Source organism: Pieris napi, chromosome 4, assembly GCF_905475465.1.
Source record: "Pieris napi chromosome 4, ilPieNapi1.2, whole genome shotgun sequence".
Lineage (NCBI taxonomy): Eukaryota > Metazoa > Arthropoda > Insecta > Lepidoptera > Pieridae > Pieris > Pieris napi.
In genome coordinates, this window is record NC_062237.1 from 3645991 (window position 1) to 3669029 (window position 23039).

The 23039-nt window shown below is 33.6% G+C and overlaps 1 protein-coding gene across 7 annotated transcripts in view; it reads left to right on the forward strand.

Annotated features, from left to right (window-relative positions):
• Nucleotides 1-207: 207 nt before the first annotated feature.
• Nucleotides 208-23039, forward strand: part of LOC125049060 (collagen alpha-1(XVIII) chain-like) — a 153628-nt gene continuing 130796 nt past the window's right edge. For all 7 annotated transcript variants that reach the window (XM_047648134.1, XM_047648140.1, XM_047648135.1 and 4 more), the window contains exon 1: nucleotides 208-365. In XM_047648134.1, coding sequence (XP_047504090.1) covers nucleotides 343-365 — 23 coding nt within the window. In that variant the 5' untranslated portion in view covers nucleotides 208-342. The remainder of the gene's footprint in view (nucleotides 366-23039) is intronic.

The following is a 23039-nucleotide window of genomic DNA, read 5'->3' on the forward strand; positions in this document are numbered from 1 at the left end:
AACAATAGCTTTAGGCCTCAGCCTTATCTGTACATCAAATCTCGATCATTACTGCACTTTTCATACGAGAATAAACATATCCTAAGCTAAGATACAAAATCGTATCTAAATCGTTGTGTGAAAGTCTCTTTTTCCGTCTGACAACGTTTTGGAAGGGCGGACGTCGCCACGTGCACGAACGACTTGCGTTTAGACTTTAGTTCTTCGCGAACTGTGTAGGAGGTTAGTACGCTATACATTATGTCATGCGTTTTGACGAAAGCGTTATCTACCACGTGATTTTGACAAGACTTGCCGGTTGATATGTTTGTGATTGTGTTGTGTATACAGGTTTGACGGAATATGACCGCGATGGAAAATATAAGGTATTGTTATTTAATAATTATTAATTAAAGTATTTTTCTCTTTGTTTTATTGATTTGTGCATGGTATACATAAAGAGTTCCTTGTTACGTATGTCACAAGGGTCATTGTCCTTTGTGACCTAATGTTTCGGTACGTACTCTCTATTACAATATTCAGTCGGTAATAAGCTGGTACATCCTCATTGTTTATGGATATATATTAAGTTCTGCGCATGCTCGTTACTATGTCAACAAACTTTGTACTAAGATATCGTCAATATGAGTATATACTTTGACTAAATTATAGGAGCGTGCTTATTAAAATAGCCGTATTTAAAGGAGTTTAAATATATTTTGGGTTACTTCGTAGTCAATTATCTCACACAACAACAGCAACAATTACTTTAAATTAAATATTTTTAGATCTACGTAACAATGTTTTTAATTTCTAGCTTTTATAAATATTTGTAACTATTACTTATTGTTTAGCATTCTTCTTGTAGATAATATTATTATTGCATTGTTAAAGAATGATTTGTATGTAAACAGTTCATAACACGCGACTTTTTTTCTATTGTTTCTTCGTTTGTTTTTTTTATATTTACAATAAAGGTTTTTATTTGTAAGTCTTGTATACGCCAAGGTTGATCAAAATCTATTGATTATGAAAGGGGTAACATGTCATTTACAGGAAGGGGATTTCAGCTTCAATTAACTTAACTTCTATAAATGCTCGAATTTAAATCTTATTAAACTTTAAAGAAAAATCGAAAAATGTTCTGAATTTTCGCTACGCTTTGAACTTTCGTAGTTGTTCACATTTTAATGCATTTTTGTAGCACTGAATGTATATTTTACACATATATAAAATGTAAGATTTTATTATTGAATCATTGTTAAGTATTGACGAGTAAACGTTTACATGAGCTTATACCACATACCTAATATGTATATAATTTTCTTTCTATTATATTTTAGATACTTTTTTACCATATTCAATTATTATCTTGCAAGTAGTTGAATGTTTAGCAATTGACTTGATTCTTTATTTCAAAAATGTAATACCTTATATCAGAAACGTGAATCTATTTTTTATGTTGCCGCGAAAATAGGTCTTCAGGGTATGCAAGTTCCTCACAGTCAAGTTACCCAAAAAAAAGCTGATGCTCTGATGGACATAGATAACAATTTGACGTATTTTGCTCATCATTTTATTTATTTATAAGAAAATAACACTCCTGTCCTAACAGGTGAACCTAAATTGACAAGAGTGCACAACAAGTGAATAAAATTTACAGACGAAACAAAACACAAACAGAAGAAATTAATTAGGAAAACAAAATTACATAATAAAAAGTACAAAAAATTAACTAACTACTATAGGCACTAACACATTGTCAGTTGACTCAACGGACAATGAAAAAGGTCCGTTACTTATGTAATTATTCGTTAACTAAATTTAACCGAATGATACGTGCCCTTTTCAGAAGGTCAGTCTTAGCTTTTTTTTTTACTTGGGGAAATGCATTGCGCATACCCTACCGCGGTGCGACTGCTTAGTGCGGGAGGGTTATGTGGGACTCGCGAATGTGCTAACCCACTAAAACCCCAAGGCGCCACCAACAATCGCCTTAGGCGGGATGCGGTAACAGCAGAGCCTTATACGCTTAGTCTTAGCTGGGGGTACTTGAAGCAACGGCGGACGATTTCGCCTTCTAACGTACCCATCAGGCACATTGCAAGCTAAGGCACTGTAGTACTGAGTTAATGTCCTTGCCATGTAACAATTTTATGAAGTACATCACAAGCATGTATTCAAACTTCTATCTAGGCACTTGGTACCAAAAATATTTTTAATATACCTAAATTATTAGTGCGTTGAATGTTACTAGTAAATCATGCGAGCTATTGCCTTGCCTTAAATAATTAATGTCATATACAACTACTTTCATAGTACTAAAACGTATTGTTGATATTTCTTCACTACATCGAGTCATTGAAACATAACAAGGGTACTGATGTTAGAAAAGTACATTTTATATTGATTTTTATTTGAATTCTACCAATGGAATGGCTTATGTTAAGTTAAATTAATGTTGTGTAAATATTAGTGTAAAAGTGCATGAACAGAAATAAAACGACGCAAGAGAGATCGTCTATTGATGTGAGTTAAAGCGTGAGTAAAATAAATAGTAAAATAATGCTTGAGGCTGTTTTAACACAGAAAGTAGTTTAATCGAATTTTGTACTACTAGTTTCATCTCTACTCCATACATTCACGCTTTTTTTCGAAGTGGTAGAAGAGAACTACGGGTCTTTACTAGCGGTCTGCCATACCTCTCTCTATCCACTTTTCTGAGATTCACCATGTATGCTGGTCGGTTATGGGTACTTTTGAACTTTCCCTTCTAGAGGGACGTACCTACTAGAGTACGTTCTGGATTTGGTCCAGGTATGTACCAGGCCCATCTAACTTGACCTGACCATCAGGTCAACCTGACATTTTGCCTATAGGTACATAATATACAAAATAGATGAAGTATAGTTGACGCTATACCTACTTGAGGAACTCTTGCATTGCCTACCTATATGTTGTATTATTCTCTACATATATATTATAAGCGCTCTATAAAATAAAAATCATTTCATAAAATTCACAAAAATATGAGGTCAGAAATGAACTAAGAGTTAGTTAAGTATAATGTACTGAACATTAATTAACCCATTTCAAGATAAAATAGTTCACGTGCTACGAATAATTCATGACCCGGCACACACTTGACCGGCTTTTAATTTTACGATACATAATAATATATGACTACATATTTAGTGGCATCTGGCTTTACATGCAGGAAGATAAAGCTCTTTAGCTTTTCATACACGCGATGGTAATATAAATAGAAACAATTGTAATTTTTTTTTATAGAACAGGGGGCAAGTAGGCAGGAGGCTCACCTGATGTTAAGTGATACCGCCGCCCATGGACACTCTCAATGCCAGAGGGCTCGCGAGTGCGTTGCCGGAATTTTAAAAATTGGTACGCTCTTTTTTTGAATGACCCGAATTGGTTCGGAAATACTTTAGTGGGCAGCTGGTTCCACATAGTGAATTTTAATTTAATTGACCAAATAGTCCTAAAAAGGTCTCTCTAATGGCTTTTATGGAGCGCAAGGCATTAAGTTCTTCTTGCGTTAACAGTGTAATTTCTATGGTACTACAATTGCCATAGAAAATACGGAAGAAGATGGATTTGGATCTGAGAACCTATAGTTGATATTATGTATTACAAAACAAATATATTATGTGATCCGCTATGAAACGGAACCCAATACTCAAGATATCACGGTTCCTTTAGACTTAGGATTACGAAATTTAACGCGAAACTTCACTTACTATATATAGCGTAACGATTTTCGGAAGCTGCGGGTGTTTATGGAACGCGGTAATTTACTATTAAAAATAAAAGGTAGTTATCGTTAAGCTCTTCTTAAAACTCGGCATATAATTTGTTAAAGAGTGTTAAAAAAACAGTGGCGCTACAAGCTTTTCCGTCTGGGCCTCATATTTCTGGATCTGTATCGGTATTTTTTGTTTTTTCTAGTATCCCATTAGGTGATCAGCCTACTGTCCCTAACGCCGTCGAATTTTTGGGTCTAACACATGCCAAAACACGTGAAGAAACACGATGTTTTACTTCACCCTACGACACTAGAGATGTGAGCCGCACGCTGAATCCACTATTTAATAGATATAAAAAAAAGGTAGTACAAGGATTTTTTTTATGATTGTTTTCGTGTGATAGTGCATACATTTTGGACAGTTATGTGGCTTAGTGGTTATGCTTGGAGGTCCTGGATTCGACAAACAATACTACTTCTTGTGCCCCTTTTTCCCCACTTAGCTTATTTGCTTGACATTCAAAATAGATTTTTGTAACAGGTCTGCTCTTTCAAACTAATCGTTTAGTAGCTACATATTATTGAAGGATTTATGTTTATCAACTGTAGAGTATATAGATATGCAATCTAGATTGCAGTCTGGAAACACATAAGTGAACTAAATATGAACTGTTTTATTTAAAAACAATATTTATTTATTTACACTTCGTTACCTTATACAAAAACATACATATAAAAAAGCAGGTTACATAAGTTATTAGGCAACGGGCGGTCTTATCGCTAACAAGCGATTTCTTCCAGGCAACCCTAATATGAAACAATTAAAAAGGAAACATCTACAGAGGGTCAAGTATAAGAAGTGCATAAATAATAATTAACAAAAAGATACTAAAAATAACATGCAATAATAACTAAAATTAAATAAAATGTAAACAAAAAACAAATAAATAAACAATAATAATATGTAAAAACAAAAATGTAAAAGCTAATCCAAGGGTTAAATTGAGTCACAATTATTATATATAAATTATTGCTAATAGCTAATAATAGCTAATTACGAGACAGAAGAAAAATGATCAAAACAAGATTTTTAAATACATTTAAAGACTCTGAGCTCGTTTGATATCAATTGGTACGGAATTCCCTAGCAGGATACTTTGCACAGTAAAGGTGGAGTGATAGAATTCAATTTTATGAGTAGGAGTTTCAAGAATTAGATTGTCTAGGGAACGCAAATCAAAACCACCGCCAGAGAGGAACGTAAAATTTTGATTTGAGTAACTAGGTGTTTTAGGAATAAAAGAAAATTATAGAGAATGTGCATCTTACGCCGCAATCGAATGGGTAGCCAATTAAGCTTTCTACGGAACACCAAAAATGGTAAAAAAAATTTACACATTATTATAACATTATTGTCACTAATTTCACTGAAACTTATCCATGTATTGCGCGTGAGTCTTGTAATAGATTATTAAAAGATAGGTAAAGAAATCCTTAGTGATTAACTATGTAAATCGGTAGCGTTGGTCTGTCTTGTCTCCTCTATACATATAATCTGATCGATGTCATTCAAACAATCGCTTTCTGTCTACTAAGCGAGCATCGATTCATTTCCAGTACAATAACCTATGACAAAGGGCGCTCAGATACAAAAATATAATCTAAATATTTATTTTCTTTATGTCCAATGTTTTTGTTATTAAACGATTGGTGAGGCATTTCAGGTATGTATAACCTTGAGCTAAGAGCGGTGTAGAGTGTGTTCAGCGTGCGACTCTCATTCCCGAGGTCGTAGGTTCTATCCCCGGCTGTGCAGCAATGGACTTTCTCCCTGTGTGCATTTAACATTCGTACTAACAAATACACCCCAAATATACATTCGAACTTCTGCTTCCACGATGCGCTAATAGATTTATGTTGTTAAATGAGAAAACCTAATACCTACAGCTGAGTTTCATCATCGGATGTCGAGACAGAATACGAAATTGCACCCGTATCACCTCGACGTCCGCCGTTCCACAACTGAGCGTTTTTCAAGGCAGTTTTTGCCACGCACCACCACTTTGTGGAATCAGCTGCCAACTGAAGTATTTCCGAACCAATTCGACTTAGGGTCCTTCAAGAAAAAAGCGTACCAAATCTTGAAAGGCCGGCAACGCACTCGCGAGCCCTCTGACATTGAGAGTGTCCATGCGCGGCGGTATCACGTAACATCAGGTGAGCCTCCTGCCCGTTTGTCCCTCGTTCTATAAATAAAAAAAGACATTCTGAAGTAAAAAAGAGGGAATTCATAGGAAATATAGTAATAGAAACAGATTCAATCTTCTTAGATTCTCCTATAATAATACGCGCCAGCGGTTGAATAGAATATTATTGATTGTCAATACCTAATATTCTTTAATACACCCTGAAAATCATTAAACACGTTATTCTGTGGGGCTAATTCGCTGTTTATGCGCTTTAGTAAGAGCTTAGCGTTTTATTACACAATATAGGCAGCGATAAAAAGAGACATAAAATAATACATGCCTTTCAATATATTTCTATAATTGCTTCCAACTTATAGATGTTTAACGACATTTTGCTTAATAGGAGCTGACACCTAACGCTACTGAGGCCGGGCTGCGAGTAAGAATACCTTCCTTTATTGTGTCTTCAATTAATAAAACGGGGTAACAATCCGCGAAAATAGAGGACACCGTGAGCCATTTCTGCCAAAACCCTCCATCTTTTAGTTGATACCAACTCCGGAGAAATAAATACAGATAAAGATAATACAACTTTTTCTACAGCTGTGATACTTTTTGACATTCAACACCCTTTGTCTTCAGTCACCGTAGCGTACTAGATAGACGCTGTAAAGCACGCGAAACGTCGGAAAAAAAAATTAAAATTACGTAAAATAATTGTACATTTATAATAATAATACATAACTTCAATCCGGTAAAAAAGTGTTTTCTTTAAAACGGGGTACATATTTATATTTACGGGGTACCATCATATTTTTGTCCAGTCTTCTATGCCTTCGCGAGTAGAAAATTAAGTTTTACACACGGTACTAGGCTGGACCATGAAAATACTCAAACACCAGAATAATTGAGAAACATATAAAAATTATATTTGAGCTCAAATGGCGCTTACGTAAACGTATTAAGACAGGCTCATGTATTCCAGAGTAGTTCTGACTCAGTAGGCTTTTACCGTCTACATTATAAAATACACTAATTTATTAGTCGAGTATTAACAATTGAATCAAAATCGTGACATGACGTCAATTGACCGAGCGATGATTCAAGGTAATCGAGAAATGGGCTATAAGTAGGATGAAATTAATCTCCACTGCGAGTCAAGGTAGAATGATGAACTTTTACGCTAACAACTCATTTTATTAATCAAATAAAAGTTTTATTGTATAGTAACGAGAAAACATTTGCTTTGAACGTTTATAAATCACGGTAGGAAAATATTTTGCGTTTGCAAACATTGACTTTAATTTAGCAAAGATGTTTTGCAGAACGAAAGATGAGTATTTTTTGTATAGAGCTGAGTATGACGAATTCCGTTGCGCTGTTTCGCTTTGACAATTTGACACGATACGCGAAAAATTATCTATAATAAGAGGTGAAGCGAGCCACTATGCGTAAAATACTTATCTTTATGCTATTTATTTTTAATTACGCTTATGTTAAAACAAAGCTAATTGAGCTTAAATATAAATAATTCAATAAGTAGTTTATTAGTCAAATACTTAAAAATAATAAGCAAAAAATCTTGCGTAAGCCTAGATTCTTGTTTGCGTGAAATGCTTTTTTTTTAATTAATACAATTTGGTTTATCGTCATGAAAAATGTCGGTACAGTTCATACTTTAATCCAGTTTAAAATAATTTAAAAATAATATCAAATATTAGTACATTTTCCTTTAAAATCATTTATGAAAATCATTTGACCGCATTACTGATAGTCTATTAATAAGGCGTATCCACGCGTGAACGACCGACCCGCACCGGCGCTTGTCTATTGACTACTGTCATTCTTTATTTATTTTATTATCTACGGAAGGCGTTCGCATTTTAAATTGTCTGAATACCAATGTGTAATGTTATAAATAAATTAATTAATTAATATTCTCGATTTTGTGTTTCGGGAACAATTAATTGTGAATTGTATTTGTTTTCTTTAAATTTATAGCCATAGAAAACTAAGGTTTAGTTGTATGTTTCTTGTAAAATTTATACTTCTTGCAATACATAAATTTTAATATCAATAAATTCGCAATCTGTTATAAGGAGACGTAAAGTCTCCAAGTAATAAACATCGTTTATTACAATTGCCCGATGTATGTTATAATTTACAACTTAGATGAGATATTTAGGTTATTATGTTAGTGATAACAGCTGACTTCGTCTTATCAGTGAGAATGGTCAATATACTTGGCTTTATTATAAGATAAAAACTTTCGCCGTTTATTACCATACACACACGTTATTTAGTGTGGATCGGTCTAGTGGTTAGGCGCGCAACTCAATCCCGAGGTCCTGTTGTTATTTATTTGGTCCTGTGTTTATTTTAAAATGTTGACTATGCTAACTTCAGGGTGTCGGTTTCTTGTGACGGCGCGCTCGCGCAACGTAAAAGTTTACCCTCATAGTTTTTCCCTAACGCGCCAAAAGAAGTACAACTTTACTTGTTAAATTTTGACTTTTCGTTCCACAACTGAGCGTTATTTAAGGCAGTTGCAGCGTTTCAGCTACCCACTGAAGTAATTCCGAACCAATTCGACTAAGGGTCCTTCGAGAAAAGAGCGTACCAATTCATAAAAGGCTGGCAACGCACTTGGGATCCCTCTGGCATTGAGTGTCCACGGGCGGCGGTATCACTTAACATCAGATGAGCCTCCTGCCCTTTTGACCACGTATTCTGTATAAAAAAACGAAACCATCAAAACGGGCGGAATCTAATAATATTAGTAGTTTACTCTTTATCCATTTAATATATTTGTTGCAGTTAAAAAACGTTCCGTTAACAAATATTTTCAACTTTTTGTTGTAAATATAAAAGCATCGATTTTGATTGAGTATAATAACAATTCATAATCATCTCATTGCGTGGGTTATCTAATAACAGAGAATCTTTGACGTAGGCGTATAATTAATTTGAATATGATAATAGTATAGAACAACTTTCTAATTTGATATAATATGACTTTGATATTTAAATGAATAATAACAGACTTCTTTTTTTAAAAACACCCTTTTCCCTTGATCTTATTATTAATTTCCACATTTTATTCAATACACTGTTAAGCAAGACGCGTTAAAATAATTCTACATGTTACGATGTTCAATAGAAACATTGGCTTGACTTATCAAAAGTCCTTTAATAAAAACAAAGAATAATCTGTAGAAACGGGAACAAAATGACAGCTGTTTTGCTTGTAAATATATGGAACCAGAATTCAACTATTATATGTAAATGAATTGCCTAAATTTTAATATTGCTTGGTAATGTACAGTGGATAGATTCCTTTAAAATACACGCGATCTAAATCGAATATCGTAAAAGATCCGCGCAAACTAACATGAGCGAAAGTCAACGCTCGCGAAAAACATCTGAAAACGACGGCCAATGAACTTCCATAATTAAAAATTTACGATTTCTACGTCATAGTCTTTGCTCATAGTTAAATCTGACATTTTCGTATGCAATAAACCGTCGTGCGCATTTATGACTCAAAGCAAGTGGCCTGGCATATACCGAAATGCTAGATTACTCATAGGTTCGAGGAAGAAATTTGATAAAATAGACTACGATTTAATCACTATTGGCATGACTCTGAGGTTTGCACGCATATAACGACTCAGGTATACTCTCAAACACACACACACACACACATTCTCATACTCATATTCACGCATACTTAATGTCTTATACGACTTGTGTTTGATAGTTGTAATACCAAAACTAACTACTACAACGGAATAATTATTACTACCCACAACAGGGGAGTCCCTAGTGTGGGGACTAGCGATAAATAAATTTGGTCACAACCATATTTCTGTCATTAATAAACTTTATTATTATTGCATATCTTCTAAATATGTTTTAATTTAATTGCTCTTTACAGAGTTGTGTTCAAATCTGAGAATGTTCATTAGGCCACGCAATGGTTCATCTACGGAATTGAGAGTTGAGAATTAATTCGGTTTAGAGTCCTTAAAGAAAAGAGCAAACCGCTTAAACTCGAGCGTTCTGGTATTGAGAGTGTCCATGGACGGTATCACTTAACATCACGTGAGATAAAGAACATTGATGAACCAGTAACAGAATTTCTAATTAAAACCTTCGCGAACTAACTTTACTTTTTATTCCTGTACTAAAAACAAACGAATATGGTTGCCTAGCAATGAATTAACAAGAAGAAAGTGATTTACGAAATCACATGTTTATTATATCTTAACAAAGATTTTATGAAATTATTTTATTTTGATAAATAAATAAATGCCGTCCGGTCTCGTGTAAGGGGCAATTATCTGTTACAAAGCAAAATAATATCTTTTTTTCTTTAATGGCTTTTTCTAAACAAAAATGTGTTTATTTTATTTTTATGAGTCACGTGTTTTCCTCAAAGGGGGTAGAGACCACATACTTCTACTTCCTACCATCCTTACATACCTTCCTGGCTTCCTCTACTTTCATAATGTTCATCGCAGTCTTCGATTATGTGTGCTTTTGATATGCCCTTTTTCAAGTACATTCTAAATCAGTTCTAGTAACACACGAGTAGGTCTACCAGCTCCGCCCACACCATCCACGGTCGCCACCTGTAATATATAATTATAAATTAACGTAGTTAAACGTGCAAGAGTGTGTAAACACAAGACTGCTATGTGTGCAAAGAAGTTCTATTTAAATGTGTCAAAGAGATATAATTTTTATGCATATATAATACATAGCCAAATGACTTATGTCTGAGAAATATCAATGGTGTTGTTTTAGTCTGTCTCTCAAGCGAGATTTACGTAAATACCCTGTCACCTGTCAAATTGCAATAAGAGTAAAAATATTTGCTTGACTCATTAACTGCGCAGGACTATGATTTATGCTCGACGAGGATATGCTAGGGCGATTCTCTAAATTTAATGACGCACCGATCGTGTTTCACTGCAACAAATATAGGCGCTCTTTGGTATTCTTTTGATTTAAAATTGACTATCAAAACGCTAGAGCGTGAACTTGGCTCTAACGTATTTCAAATTTTACGAGTTCATTTCCAACGTTTGAACCAATTTAGCAACAACTACGCTTCTATTTAGCGTCTTGTAATTGTGAGTCGCCATACAAGAGACGTGAATTCGCGTTATAGTTGTACTAATTTGTATGTTTCTTAAGCGTTTTTGCTTTCCACGTCACGTAGCTACCATCTCATTATGTTCACATTTAAATTCGACAGACGACGAAATTCTTATGCAGTGACGTTTATTTCCTGAACGATTGATTGATGGTCTTACTTATGTCCATTTGTGTGTCTACTTTTGGTCAGCCAGATTCGTTGGGCATAAATTAAGGTACCAAAATAAGTGATATCCAGTTTCATCTTTAATGGCTCTCTTCGCTTATGATACTCTATTCAGTAGAATAATATTGTATGCGGAAAACATTAAACAAATCTGCTAACTTAGATCTGGAAATTGATTTGTGTAATCTCAAATAATCGTGCAATATTTATCTACGACTTAAAATGCAATGTTAGGAATCAGATTAAACCCTTTTATCGTTAATATAGGTATTAGTTTATAGTCATGCATTTCTATAATCTAGTTATTCGCATAATGTGAGATTTCTCAAGCAATAATTATTATACGAATCACACACACAATAGATAGTCCAAATGGTTGTTCTACTTTAATAATTCGGATGTTGATGCTTTATTAATAGATGCACTTACAGTTTATATAACTTTCAGTGTTTTATTTTATTTATTTATTTATTCAAGTGGACCATATCATACATAATGCTATATCTACGGTACGTGTTACAAACTCTTTTATCTGTAATGAATTACAATATGAACATAAATGTTACAAAAAAAATACCACCAAGTGTTATAAGTGTATATATTACATTATTTGCCACGCACTTCATATTGTTCTAATTGTATATTATTTTAATAAACACTGGTTTCCGTTTGGAAACCAAAGAGGTTATGATTTATGAAAGTTCGTACCAAAACACATTGATTCGCTTTATGGTGGATGTAGTCCATGTTAGCCAGAATTGGCAAACTTCTTTACAATTTACTTCTGGTCGTACTCTAAAAGAAGAGTTGTGTGGAAATCGGCACGTCTTAGATCAAAGCGACTTGTGTTAGGCATCGATATTGTAATAACCTTGCCAATACAGAATCATGATCAATGATCCCACGTGACTTTATACCATACCTTTTGTATTATGGTTCTTCAACATGAGACCAGCGAGTAGCTAAAAGTATTGCAATAAAATAAACACTTTTGAGATGCCCTTGAAAAATAGTTCTCTGGAATCGTTAGCTTTTAAAACATACTTTAAGACATTTCAAAGCGCTCAAGTTGTCTGCGGAAGGTCAGGGCAGCTTCAGATATTTTTCTCAAAGCTGTATAACTCTTTTGAAACTGGTGAGACTAGTTGATGTCGACTCAAGGCATTAATCAATCATGTTATTTTTTAAAAATAGCTACAACATTATTTATGTGTCTGGAAGAATTCCTGTTTGCGGACTTTTATACACACAATAGTAGGTGCTTACTACTTTTATGTATTAAAAAGTAAATTGCTACGTTCTCTAATAAATAAAAATTACTATATGATATTTTTTATCTTACTTGCCCTGGAGATTGCTTCTTCACACATGTACTTTATGATGAAGTAGAATTATGCTAAAGTCAGTATAAAGCTTTCCCTTGAGTGGTGTTGAAAAAATTTTGCGTATATAGATATGTATTTCCCATCTACGAGCAGGAAGAAAGATGTTTAGATGTAATCCCAGTTAATGAGCCCTATTAAGGGTCTCTCCCTTTTTTCAGTACTTAAGTGCTATGTAATATTGGGGTCAATTAAAAGCATTGTTTTCTGTATAATATGATTCAACTTTTTACTATACAAGTATGTACTAATGTATAACATTAATTTCTTATCATAACAATTTTAGTGAACACGTAATTGGTGAGTCAATAAACAGTTTGTTTCTGGAATTGAGGAGGCGTACTTTATTAATTAAAACATATTTTTTGACAATTTATAATGTTTATTGCCGACGTAACATACTCGGTAATCCCAGGATAAGATATAAATGAAATTGTTTGAATTTTGCGGGTAGACACAGAATCAAAACTATTTCCTTCGCTTATAAAAAATCCTACCCGCAAAATGTATTTACCTCTTGTTATGAAACTTAAAGATATGATGACAATCAATTGTGGCCATTTTGCGTAGAGCTTTTGCTAGCCAATTAAGCATCTCAGAAGCTCCAATGCATCTCAGAGCGATCACAGGCTTCTGAGTGACGTCACGTTCTCTAGGATTTGTACCCGTTGATTGGCTCTGCAGTGTTTTTTTTTCTTTAATAACAAGATATGTTTTAACAAATTTCGCAGCATTATTTTACAAATTGTCCTAAGCCCACGAACGTGAAGGAAAAGTAGAAAGCTAGAGCCGATAATAATATACTAGAAACATTAATTAATTATTACATTTTTCTTCGCTTACATTTACCGTTCTGTTTTATAGATGAAAACAACAAATAGGTAGGTTAGTTTAAGTACTAACAGAATACGCAGGAAACATAAAATATCATGTGACACCCCAAAGTAGGTGGAATGATTCACAGATATATCGCGATGTCGAAGGTCTAAGGTCGAAACAAGATTGAATTCTGATTTATTGCTGTTTTAAAAATCCATGCATAAGTCATTATTTATCAGTTATTGATAAAAAGCGACCTGCATGCCTTTGCTATCACAATGGAGGACATTATAAGTCAAGATGAACCATCTATATATCCAATGACACATACTTTGTAATACCATTCTCCCTATAAGGTATCCTAAGGTGGTTACCATATCATATAAAGACAAGTATCCTTGGTTCGAATCGTCGACGACCAATCCCTTTCTGGGCGGCTTAATCCCTTGGCGTTGGGTAGAGATTTGGGGTTACTCTGCATCTTCTACCGCATTTACCATGGAGAGTGTTTAGAGGAATTGTTCAGATTCCGCGATTGTTTTTTTCCGCGCACCATCACCATGTGGAATCAGCTGCCCACAGAAGTATTTCCGAACCAATTTCGACTTAAGGTCCTTCAAGAAAAGAGCGTACCAATTCTTAAAAGGCCAGCAACGCACTCGTGAGGCCTCTGGCATTGGGAGTGTCCATGGGCGGCGGTTTCACTTAACAGTCTCGGAGCCTTCTGTCCGTTTGCCGCCTGTTCTATAAAAAAAAATATTAGACTTAACAGTCAATCCTAATCGACTTTGTTCTTGCTTCCAGGTGGTAAAACCATATGTAGTAGATTTTTTTAAACCACTGGTGCTCTTAATACTCGAGATAATAGTTTAGTAGCAAATTTATTTTGATGAGGTTAAACTTAAACTCAGAGTCTATGTTTTATTAGGTGATCAGCCTTCTGTGCCTAACATGTCGTCGATTTATTGGATATATGCCGGTGTAAGCAAGCGTTATATGCGCACACAAATTGCGACCTGATTTGAACGCACCTCAGGAAGAGTGCCGGCTCTATTAAACAAACTGAGTACAGATAAATTAGATAGATTCTAAGTACTTTTTATTATCAATTAGCCTTTATTGCTAGCAACCAGTATAATATATATAAACATTTATATAGATACATAACCTAACTAAATCTAATACATAAGATGTGCCGGTTTTGGTGATCAGCGTGTACTGTGACACATAAGCGTCTTCCATCTGCTTCCATTCTTTTCTATTGTTAGGTCCAAGTTGTTTCTCAAAGTACTTAAAGCTAAACCGACACCATACTTTCTTTCTCCTTTTCATCCTGTTTTTCAAGAATGTTTTTTGTTGCTCTGTGTATTTTGGAAATCCTTCCAAGCACAATTTTAATGACGAGCAATTAGAAAAACTACAATGGAACATATTTAGGGCGGACGTGAGAAAACCTCGAAATATGTAACCTCGCAAATTATTCACAGTTTCACACATTGTAAACCTTTGTAAATAGTATGTACACCTCTAATGCAGAGAGAACAATAATATCAGTTTTTTATACGAACTAATGTCACACAATTTTTGAAGTTATACTTCTTTAGGCGCGTTATGAAAAATTGATGAGAGTGAAATTTTACGATGCGCGCGCACCGTGACACAAAATTAACAGAATGAAGTTGCTTTTTTTTTAATATTAATCATACAAGCAGTCTTTGCGACTATAAGTAGATACAATATTGGAATAATGACATAATTTAATAACAACATCCGAATAATAATAGAATTTATGTTACACTTAATATAAGAGAATAATAATAAATATTTATTTATTTAATTTTACAAATGTAAACTGAACTTTATTGACTATAATGACTCCTTTTCCAGACTCCTTTCTTTTTATTTGATTATTTAATTGTAATTAATTATTTGCATGCAATCAAAAACTATTTTTAATAATGCCAAAGAAGTATAACTTCTTACGCGCGTACATAAGTACACGCACCCTTTTTAACCACTGGAGTGTTTTTCGAACGATATATTCGCCACTATTTAGTACAAACTCCATTCACGGAGTTCATTCCTGCTAAGTTTTTCATACAAAAATAATATTAATATATTATGTTAACCATTACGTATTTTGTTAGTGGTAAAGAAAGACGATAAATGTCTGTACATTTGATGTTCGACAGCGTGGAAATAGGATAAAAAGGAGATTATATTTTGTTTCGTTTTATTTCGCTATACAATATTTGCCGATAGAGATTTAGTCGTAAAGATCTAATAGAAGTAGAAATACTTAAAATACGATTAACAAAATGCAGAATATAATATTATTAGCGAAGACAACAGAATTAAAATTGATATAATTTAATGGCGTTAGCATTATTATTTCCGTATTTAAATTATAGCCGATGTTCACTAACAAACAACAAACAGCAGACTATGCAAGAAAGGACAGACCACAATAGGACTAACGAGCTGACAAACTCTGTCCCTAATTAGAAAGTTTATTAATCTGTGGTAACGATGTTATGAAACATTTTTATACTAAATTTTAATTAAACTTTAAAAAGCATTTAGATATAAATATTTTGTGTTAGAGTCTGGCTAATGAAAGAAGATAATTGAATTATTTGAAAACTTTCGAATGGCAACACAGAATGTCATTGAATTTCTTATGTTAGTATGATTTATTGTCTTGATACTTCATGGAATTACTCATTTTTATTTCTATTATATATTTTTTCCGAATAGTTAGCAGCCTAAACTTTGTTTTATTTGATAGAATATTTCGTTCTTTCGCAGGATTTGATTATTCCGAATAAAGTTGTGTTTTATAAGAAATATAGTTTTAGTTTTCCATGCAATGTTAGTCATTTTAAGTATCAACAGTAAAAGACTAAATACGTATTTAATTTCATAGAAAAGTTAATATCGTAGTAGAAATAAGTGCTTTCTATCTCAAGAATTTAACGTATCCAATTTATTTTGCGGACCCAATTGCACAAAAAAACATTAATCTTAATCCAGCCACCCAGCTTAAATTGTTCCTTAATTTATAGCTTAATTAAAATATTAATTTAGTTTCATGTAGCACTAATGGTTTGGAAAAACAATTTGTGGTCAGCGGTTTTATCTTGTGCCATAAAACTATATACATACATCGGGTATAAACATTTTATACGCGTAATAAACAGGTAATTAAGGAAAGCAATAGCTATATAGCAGCTCAATAGCTAAAACTCTAATTGATAAACGATGAGCCTCAAAAATCTATTCTTTTGTTTTTTTTCAGTTTGCAAAGTATCATCAAGCGTGGACAAGAAATTAATTCAAATCGCACTTTAAAGCAAAGCCTTGTAAATAATTAAATAATTAAATAAATAATAATATAAAATATTTGGAATAGGTAAGACTGGGGCGCCATGACTATTTTAATGTAAAACCTTTATGCAAACCGTGATCTTTGGTATCAACTTATCTTGTACCTAGCTTCATATTTCGGAGAACATATTTAAATGTCGTTGCTTGTGATGGCATCCATGCGTCGTAGTAACAAAAAGAATAAATCTTTAATTTTTGCATAAAATTTGAGAATGAAACCAATTTTTCATAGTCCTTGCAGCTATTTTGTGACAAAAATTAGCAAAGCTTTCCGAAATTCTGTTTTGACATCATTTGAAATTTTTCCCGTTAAAGCTATAAAAATTCTTAGCGTTTGCTCACAGCAAAAACGTACAAGTATATCTAAGCTCTTTCAGTTTTTGCTTTCGACTTTAAAGCTTTTAAAGCAAACTAGTTCTAGCAACACAGACATCTTCTTAACAGATTCCTTTGATTTCCTTAAGGTTAAAGAATTTTTATTTACTTTATAAACAAACCCTTATTTTTTTATTCAAGCCTTCGTTAATTCAATTGTACCCAGAATTTTTTAGTGATAAAATATATTTACAAAAATGCGTTTTTTAAATGAGTTTGCTGTTTTGCGGATGATACAGTCATAATCAGAGTCATCTGATATCTATGGTAAATATAGAACCATAGTTTATTATAAAAAGTCATATAATTGAGTAAACAATTTAAAATAATGAAATATTAAATTGCTCTGAATCGTTGTAAAATATAACTAACATTATATTACTTCATGAACTTTTTTTTGTATTATATGTAAATATATTCAAAAGTAAGTTCTTAAAAAAAATTCAGTTTGTTTCCCTGAAGACTCTAAACGCTTGGCCCGAATATGTAGCAAACCTTAGCTGAACTAAACATTGAAATAGAGCGTGTAATAAAGAGGGTCTTGCACCGATCTAACTAAAGCACTCGTCTCTTTTCATCACAGCGTAAATACAAGTTGACAGAATGAGACGGAAGAGTACCCCAGTTAAAACTGTGCGAAAAGACAAATTTATCTATTATAAATATTTATTCCAAATCACGGACTCTGAGAAAGAAACATTTTGGAATTAGCTCCCTTCACCACCCAAATACACAACCAAGAATTGTTCAGCACTTGGACTTATCGTGATTTGTTATTGGTTAATTGAATTCTTCTAAATCCTGCAGTCTGGTAAATTGTATGTAAACCCATAATACTTAGATTTAATGAGGTTTATTCTCATTTAACTTACATGTCACACTCAGGGACTGCCGCGGTAAATCTATTGCATAGCATTTTTATCAACTTATGCAATTATAATTATTTATATATTTTTTTATGTATGCAGTATTATTTTTTCTTTTATATTAACTCAATCTACCACTCTACCAGACTCAGACTAACACGCCTATATGTCACCACGCCACGATACGTCACCAATCTCGTCACAGAGATGTGAATACGCAGTATGCGTTCTGTCCCACTCTAACGCACCTGCGCTACGTCACCGATCACGCCAGACCGATGTGAGACGCAGTATGCGTTCTTACCCGCTCTAACGCGTATTGGCCCCACCTATATTACGTCATCATGTGTTAGGTTTTTATTTTCGTTACGGAATTTCTTGAATTGGTCGCCGCTCTCAAAGCCCGCGATATAAAATCTATGCAATAGCTCAAAAAACATAAAACGTCAAGTATATCACGCCACCGTCGTACGCTATTATTGCATTAGAGTCCATCTACCAAAAAACTTCGCTGATACTATTTCCCGTATCTCATGCATTCAGAATCCTTGCTTAAAATATATTTGATTACCTACTTGTACTTAAAGAAAAAACTTTCAAACTATGTCCATTTCCCAAGTCATGTTTATTAAGAGAAATCACTAATGCTCAGTTTCTGAATGGACTGTCAATGTTCTGAATAACATAATGAGTTTTGGATGTGTTTTAATTATGTTTAATGACGCATGACACACTGTTATATTAAATTATCGTTCTAGAATATAACCTACCAAATGAATTTACATTCATCCAGTACTTTGTCACTTATTAGCATAACAGCTTTCTAAACGTATATTATGTTGTATTGATATAGAACATCAGATACAGCCCTGCGATTCTGTAACTCACTTTTTGAACTCACACAGCGGTTTTCGCATCGGCGGTCGCTCTCAAATCAGTCGTGAAGCAGTCATTTTATGATTTGGCATTCTGATAAACAATAAACTATAAGCTTCCACCTTTTCAGAATGCCAAATCATAAAATGACTGCTTCACGACTGATTTGAGAGCGACCGCCGATGCGAAAACCGCTGTGTGAGTTCGAAAAGTGAGTTACAGACTCGCAGGGCAGTAATGAAATCACCAATAGATTAATGCGACAAATGTTTCTAAATAGCATCCGCGCTACAACTTCCTGCTGTGAATCATTATCGTATCTAAATAATTAGGACAGTGTTATTGCATGTACTTTCGTCGATTATTAATACATCCTAAATAGATCCCGCACTAAATAGTTAATCCTGTGAATGTTTTACTAATCTAAAAATAAAACCAAAACTATATCTAATATCAAATAGTGCACCAATAAATGTTATACTCTTTAAGAAAAAAAATGTGTTTTTTTTGTCAATTCTGAACACAACTCGTTTACCCAAAATCCCATTTTTCCCCCATTTAAGTTCAGACACCAATAAAAAAAAAGGATACATGGATATTAATAATGATGACATTTCATAAAAGCTGAAGGTTTAAGCTTTCAAATGACATATCGTTGTTATTAAAATGTTGTATACTTTCACTTAAAACAATCTTTGAATGCAGAGGTAGCGCTTGAGTCGATTTGTTTGCTCGCGAGTGTAGATGGAAACTAATTACCAAATTGAACTAGAGTTTTTTTTGTTTTGTTTATAGTATATCGTTTATTTAAATAGATATACAATGACAAAATCGGTAAATAACATATTAACCGACCAACATAATTTGTAATTCTAAAAAACAATGGCCAAATATAAATATAATTTGAGCAAATATAAACTTATTTTATTACAACTGGGGCCAAACGGGCAGTGTTCATCTGATTTAAATTTTAGACAGTAATTATTCAAGAACACTCAAGAATTCATGTAATGCATTGGCAGACTTATCAACTATTTCTATAAGTTCCTATATTCAGTTCCTTCTTACTATAAAACCTAAGGAAAGTGACATTAGGTAAAGTAACGATACATAAATATAATAATAAAACGTGTGGCACTCGAGGACTGCCGCGGTAAAGCTATTGCATAGCATTTTTTATCAACTTATAATTACAACAATTATAATTATTTATTTATTTTTTATCTATGCAGATTATTTTTTCTTTGAAGTAAGTTTTTTCTTTGCACCGGCCGCGCTTACGCTACGTCATCGATCTCGTCAGACAAATGTGAATACGCAATATTCGTTCTGTCCCACTCTAACGCGTATTGGCCGCACCTATATTACGACATCGTGTGTTAGGTTTATTTCGTTACGGAATTTCTTGATTCGGTCGCCGCGCTCAAAGCCCGCGATAAAATCAATGCAATAGCTTAACAGTAACAACGAAAACCTACAACTGTAAATACTCTAAGTATTGGAAACCAATGTCAACAATTTGAAAGATCCCTTCAGTATTTTAATAGCTATAGACGTTCTCTGACCGAGAGCGATTGTAAATCTTGTCACCAGCAATTAACTCAAACATTACAGAATTGAGAACACTTTTGAACATGTGCGCTTAGAAATGTTATTTATTTGAGAAAATCGTTGACATTTAGTTCTGGGTTGTGGTAACTGTTATATATTAACTAGCTGATTCATTCAGAACGTTGTTTTGAAAAGATAGAAGATGTATTTTTGTTTTTTAAACGCGTCAGCGGAAAGTACATGCTTCGCAACTTAAAATAAATAAAAATAATTCAGTGGCGCTACATTTTTAGGTCTGGGCCTCAGATTTCTGTATCTGTTTTGTCAATCTAATAGGCAAGTAGGTAATCAGCCTCCTAAGCCTGACACACGTCGTCGACTTTTTGGATCTAAGGCAAGTCGGTTTCCTCGCGATGTTTTCCTTTACCGTTAGAATATTAAATGCGCACATAGAAAGAAAGTCTATTGGTGCACAGCCGGGGTTTGAACCTACGACTTCAGGGATGAGAGTCACACGCTGGAGCCACTAGGCCTACACTGCTCTACTATCACTTCGCAACACATTCAGTACAAAAAACATCTATTTGATATATATTCACGTGGCGCTATGAAATAATACTCATTGTTTATTTCCCATACAGAATGCATGAAAATAAACTTTTATTCATATACGCGAACATGTTTATTAAGAGAAATCACTAATGCTCAGTTTCTGAATGGACTGTCAATGTTCTGAATAACATAATGAGTTTTGGATGTGTTTTAATTATGTTTAATGACGCATGACACACTGTTATATTAAATTATCGTTCTAGAATATAACCTACCAAATGAATTTACATTCATCCAGTACTTTGTCACTTATTAGCATAACAGCTTTCTAAACGTATATTATGTTGTATTGATATAGAACATCAGATACAGCCCTGCGATTCTGTAACTCACTTTTTGAACTCACACAGCGGTTTTCGCATCGGCGGTCGCTCTCAAATCAGTCGTGAAGCAGTCATTTTATGATTTGGCATTCTGATAAACAATAAACTATAAGCTTCCACCTTTTCAGAATGCCAAATCATAAAATGACTGCTTCACGACTGATTTGAGAGCGACCGCCGATGCGAAAACCGCTGTGTGAGTTCGAAAAGTGAGTTACAGACTCGCAGGGCAGTAATGAAATCACCAATAGATTAATGCGACAAATGTTTCTAAATAGCATCCGCGCTACAACTTCCTGCTGTGAATCATTATCGTATCTAAATAATTAGGACAGTGTTATTGCATGTACTTTCGTCGATTATTAATACATCCTAAATAGATCCCGCACTAAATAGTTAATCCTGTGAATGTTTTACTAATCTAAAAATAAAACCAAAACTATATCTAATATCAAATAGTGCACCAATAAATGTTATACTCTTTAAGAAAAAAAATGTGTTTTTTTTGTCAATTCTGAACACAACTCGTTTACCCAAAATCCCATTTTTCCCCCATTTAAGTTCAGACACCAATAAAAAAAAAGGATACATGGATATTAATAATGATGACATTTCATAAAAGCTGAAGGTTTAAGCTTTCAAATGACATATCGTTGTTATTAAAATGTTGTATACTTTCACTTAAAACAATCTTTGAATGCAGAGGTAGCGCTTGAGTCGATTTGTTTGCTCGCGAGTGTAGATGGAAACTAATTACCAAATTGAACTAGAGTTTTTTTTGTTTTGTTTATAGTATATCGTTTATTTAAATAGATATACAATGACAAAATCGGTAAATAACATATTAACCGACCAACATAATTTGTAATTCTAAAAAACAATGGCCAAATATAAATATAATTTGAGCAAATATAAACTTATTTTATTACAACTGGGGCCAAACGGGCAGTGTTCATCTGATTTAAATTTTAGACAGTAATTATTCAAGAACACTCAAGAATTCATGTAATGCATTGGCAGACTTATCAACTATTTCTATAAGTTCCTATATTCAGTTCCTTCTTACTATAAAACCTAAGGAAAGTGACATTAGGTAAAGTAACGATACATAAATATAATAATAAAACGTGTGGCACTCGAGGACTGCCGCGGTAAAGCTATTGCATAGCATTTTTTATCAACTTATAATTACAACAATTATAATTATTTATTTATTTTTTATCTATGCAGATTATTTTTTCTTTGAAGTAAGTTTTTTCTTTGCACCGGCCGCGCTTACGCTACGTCATCGATCTCGTCAGACAAATGTGAATACGCAATATTCGTTCTGTCCCACTCTAACGCGTATTGGCCGCACCTATATTACGACATCGTGTGTTAGGTTTATTTCGTTACGGAATTTCTTGATTCGGTCGCCGCGCTCAAAGCCCGCGATAAAATCAATGCAATAGCTTAACAGTAACAACGAAAACCTACAACTGTAAATACTCTAAGTATTGGAAACCAATGTCAACAATTTGAAAGATCCCTTCAGTATTTTAATAGCTATAGACGTTCTCTGACCGAGAGCGATTGTAAATCTTGTCAC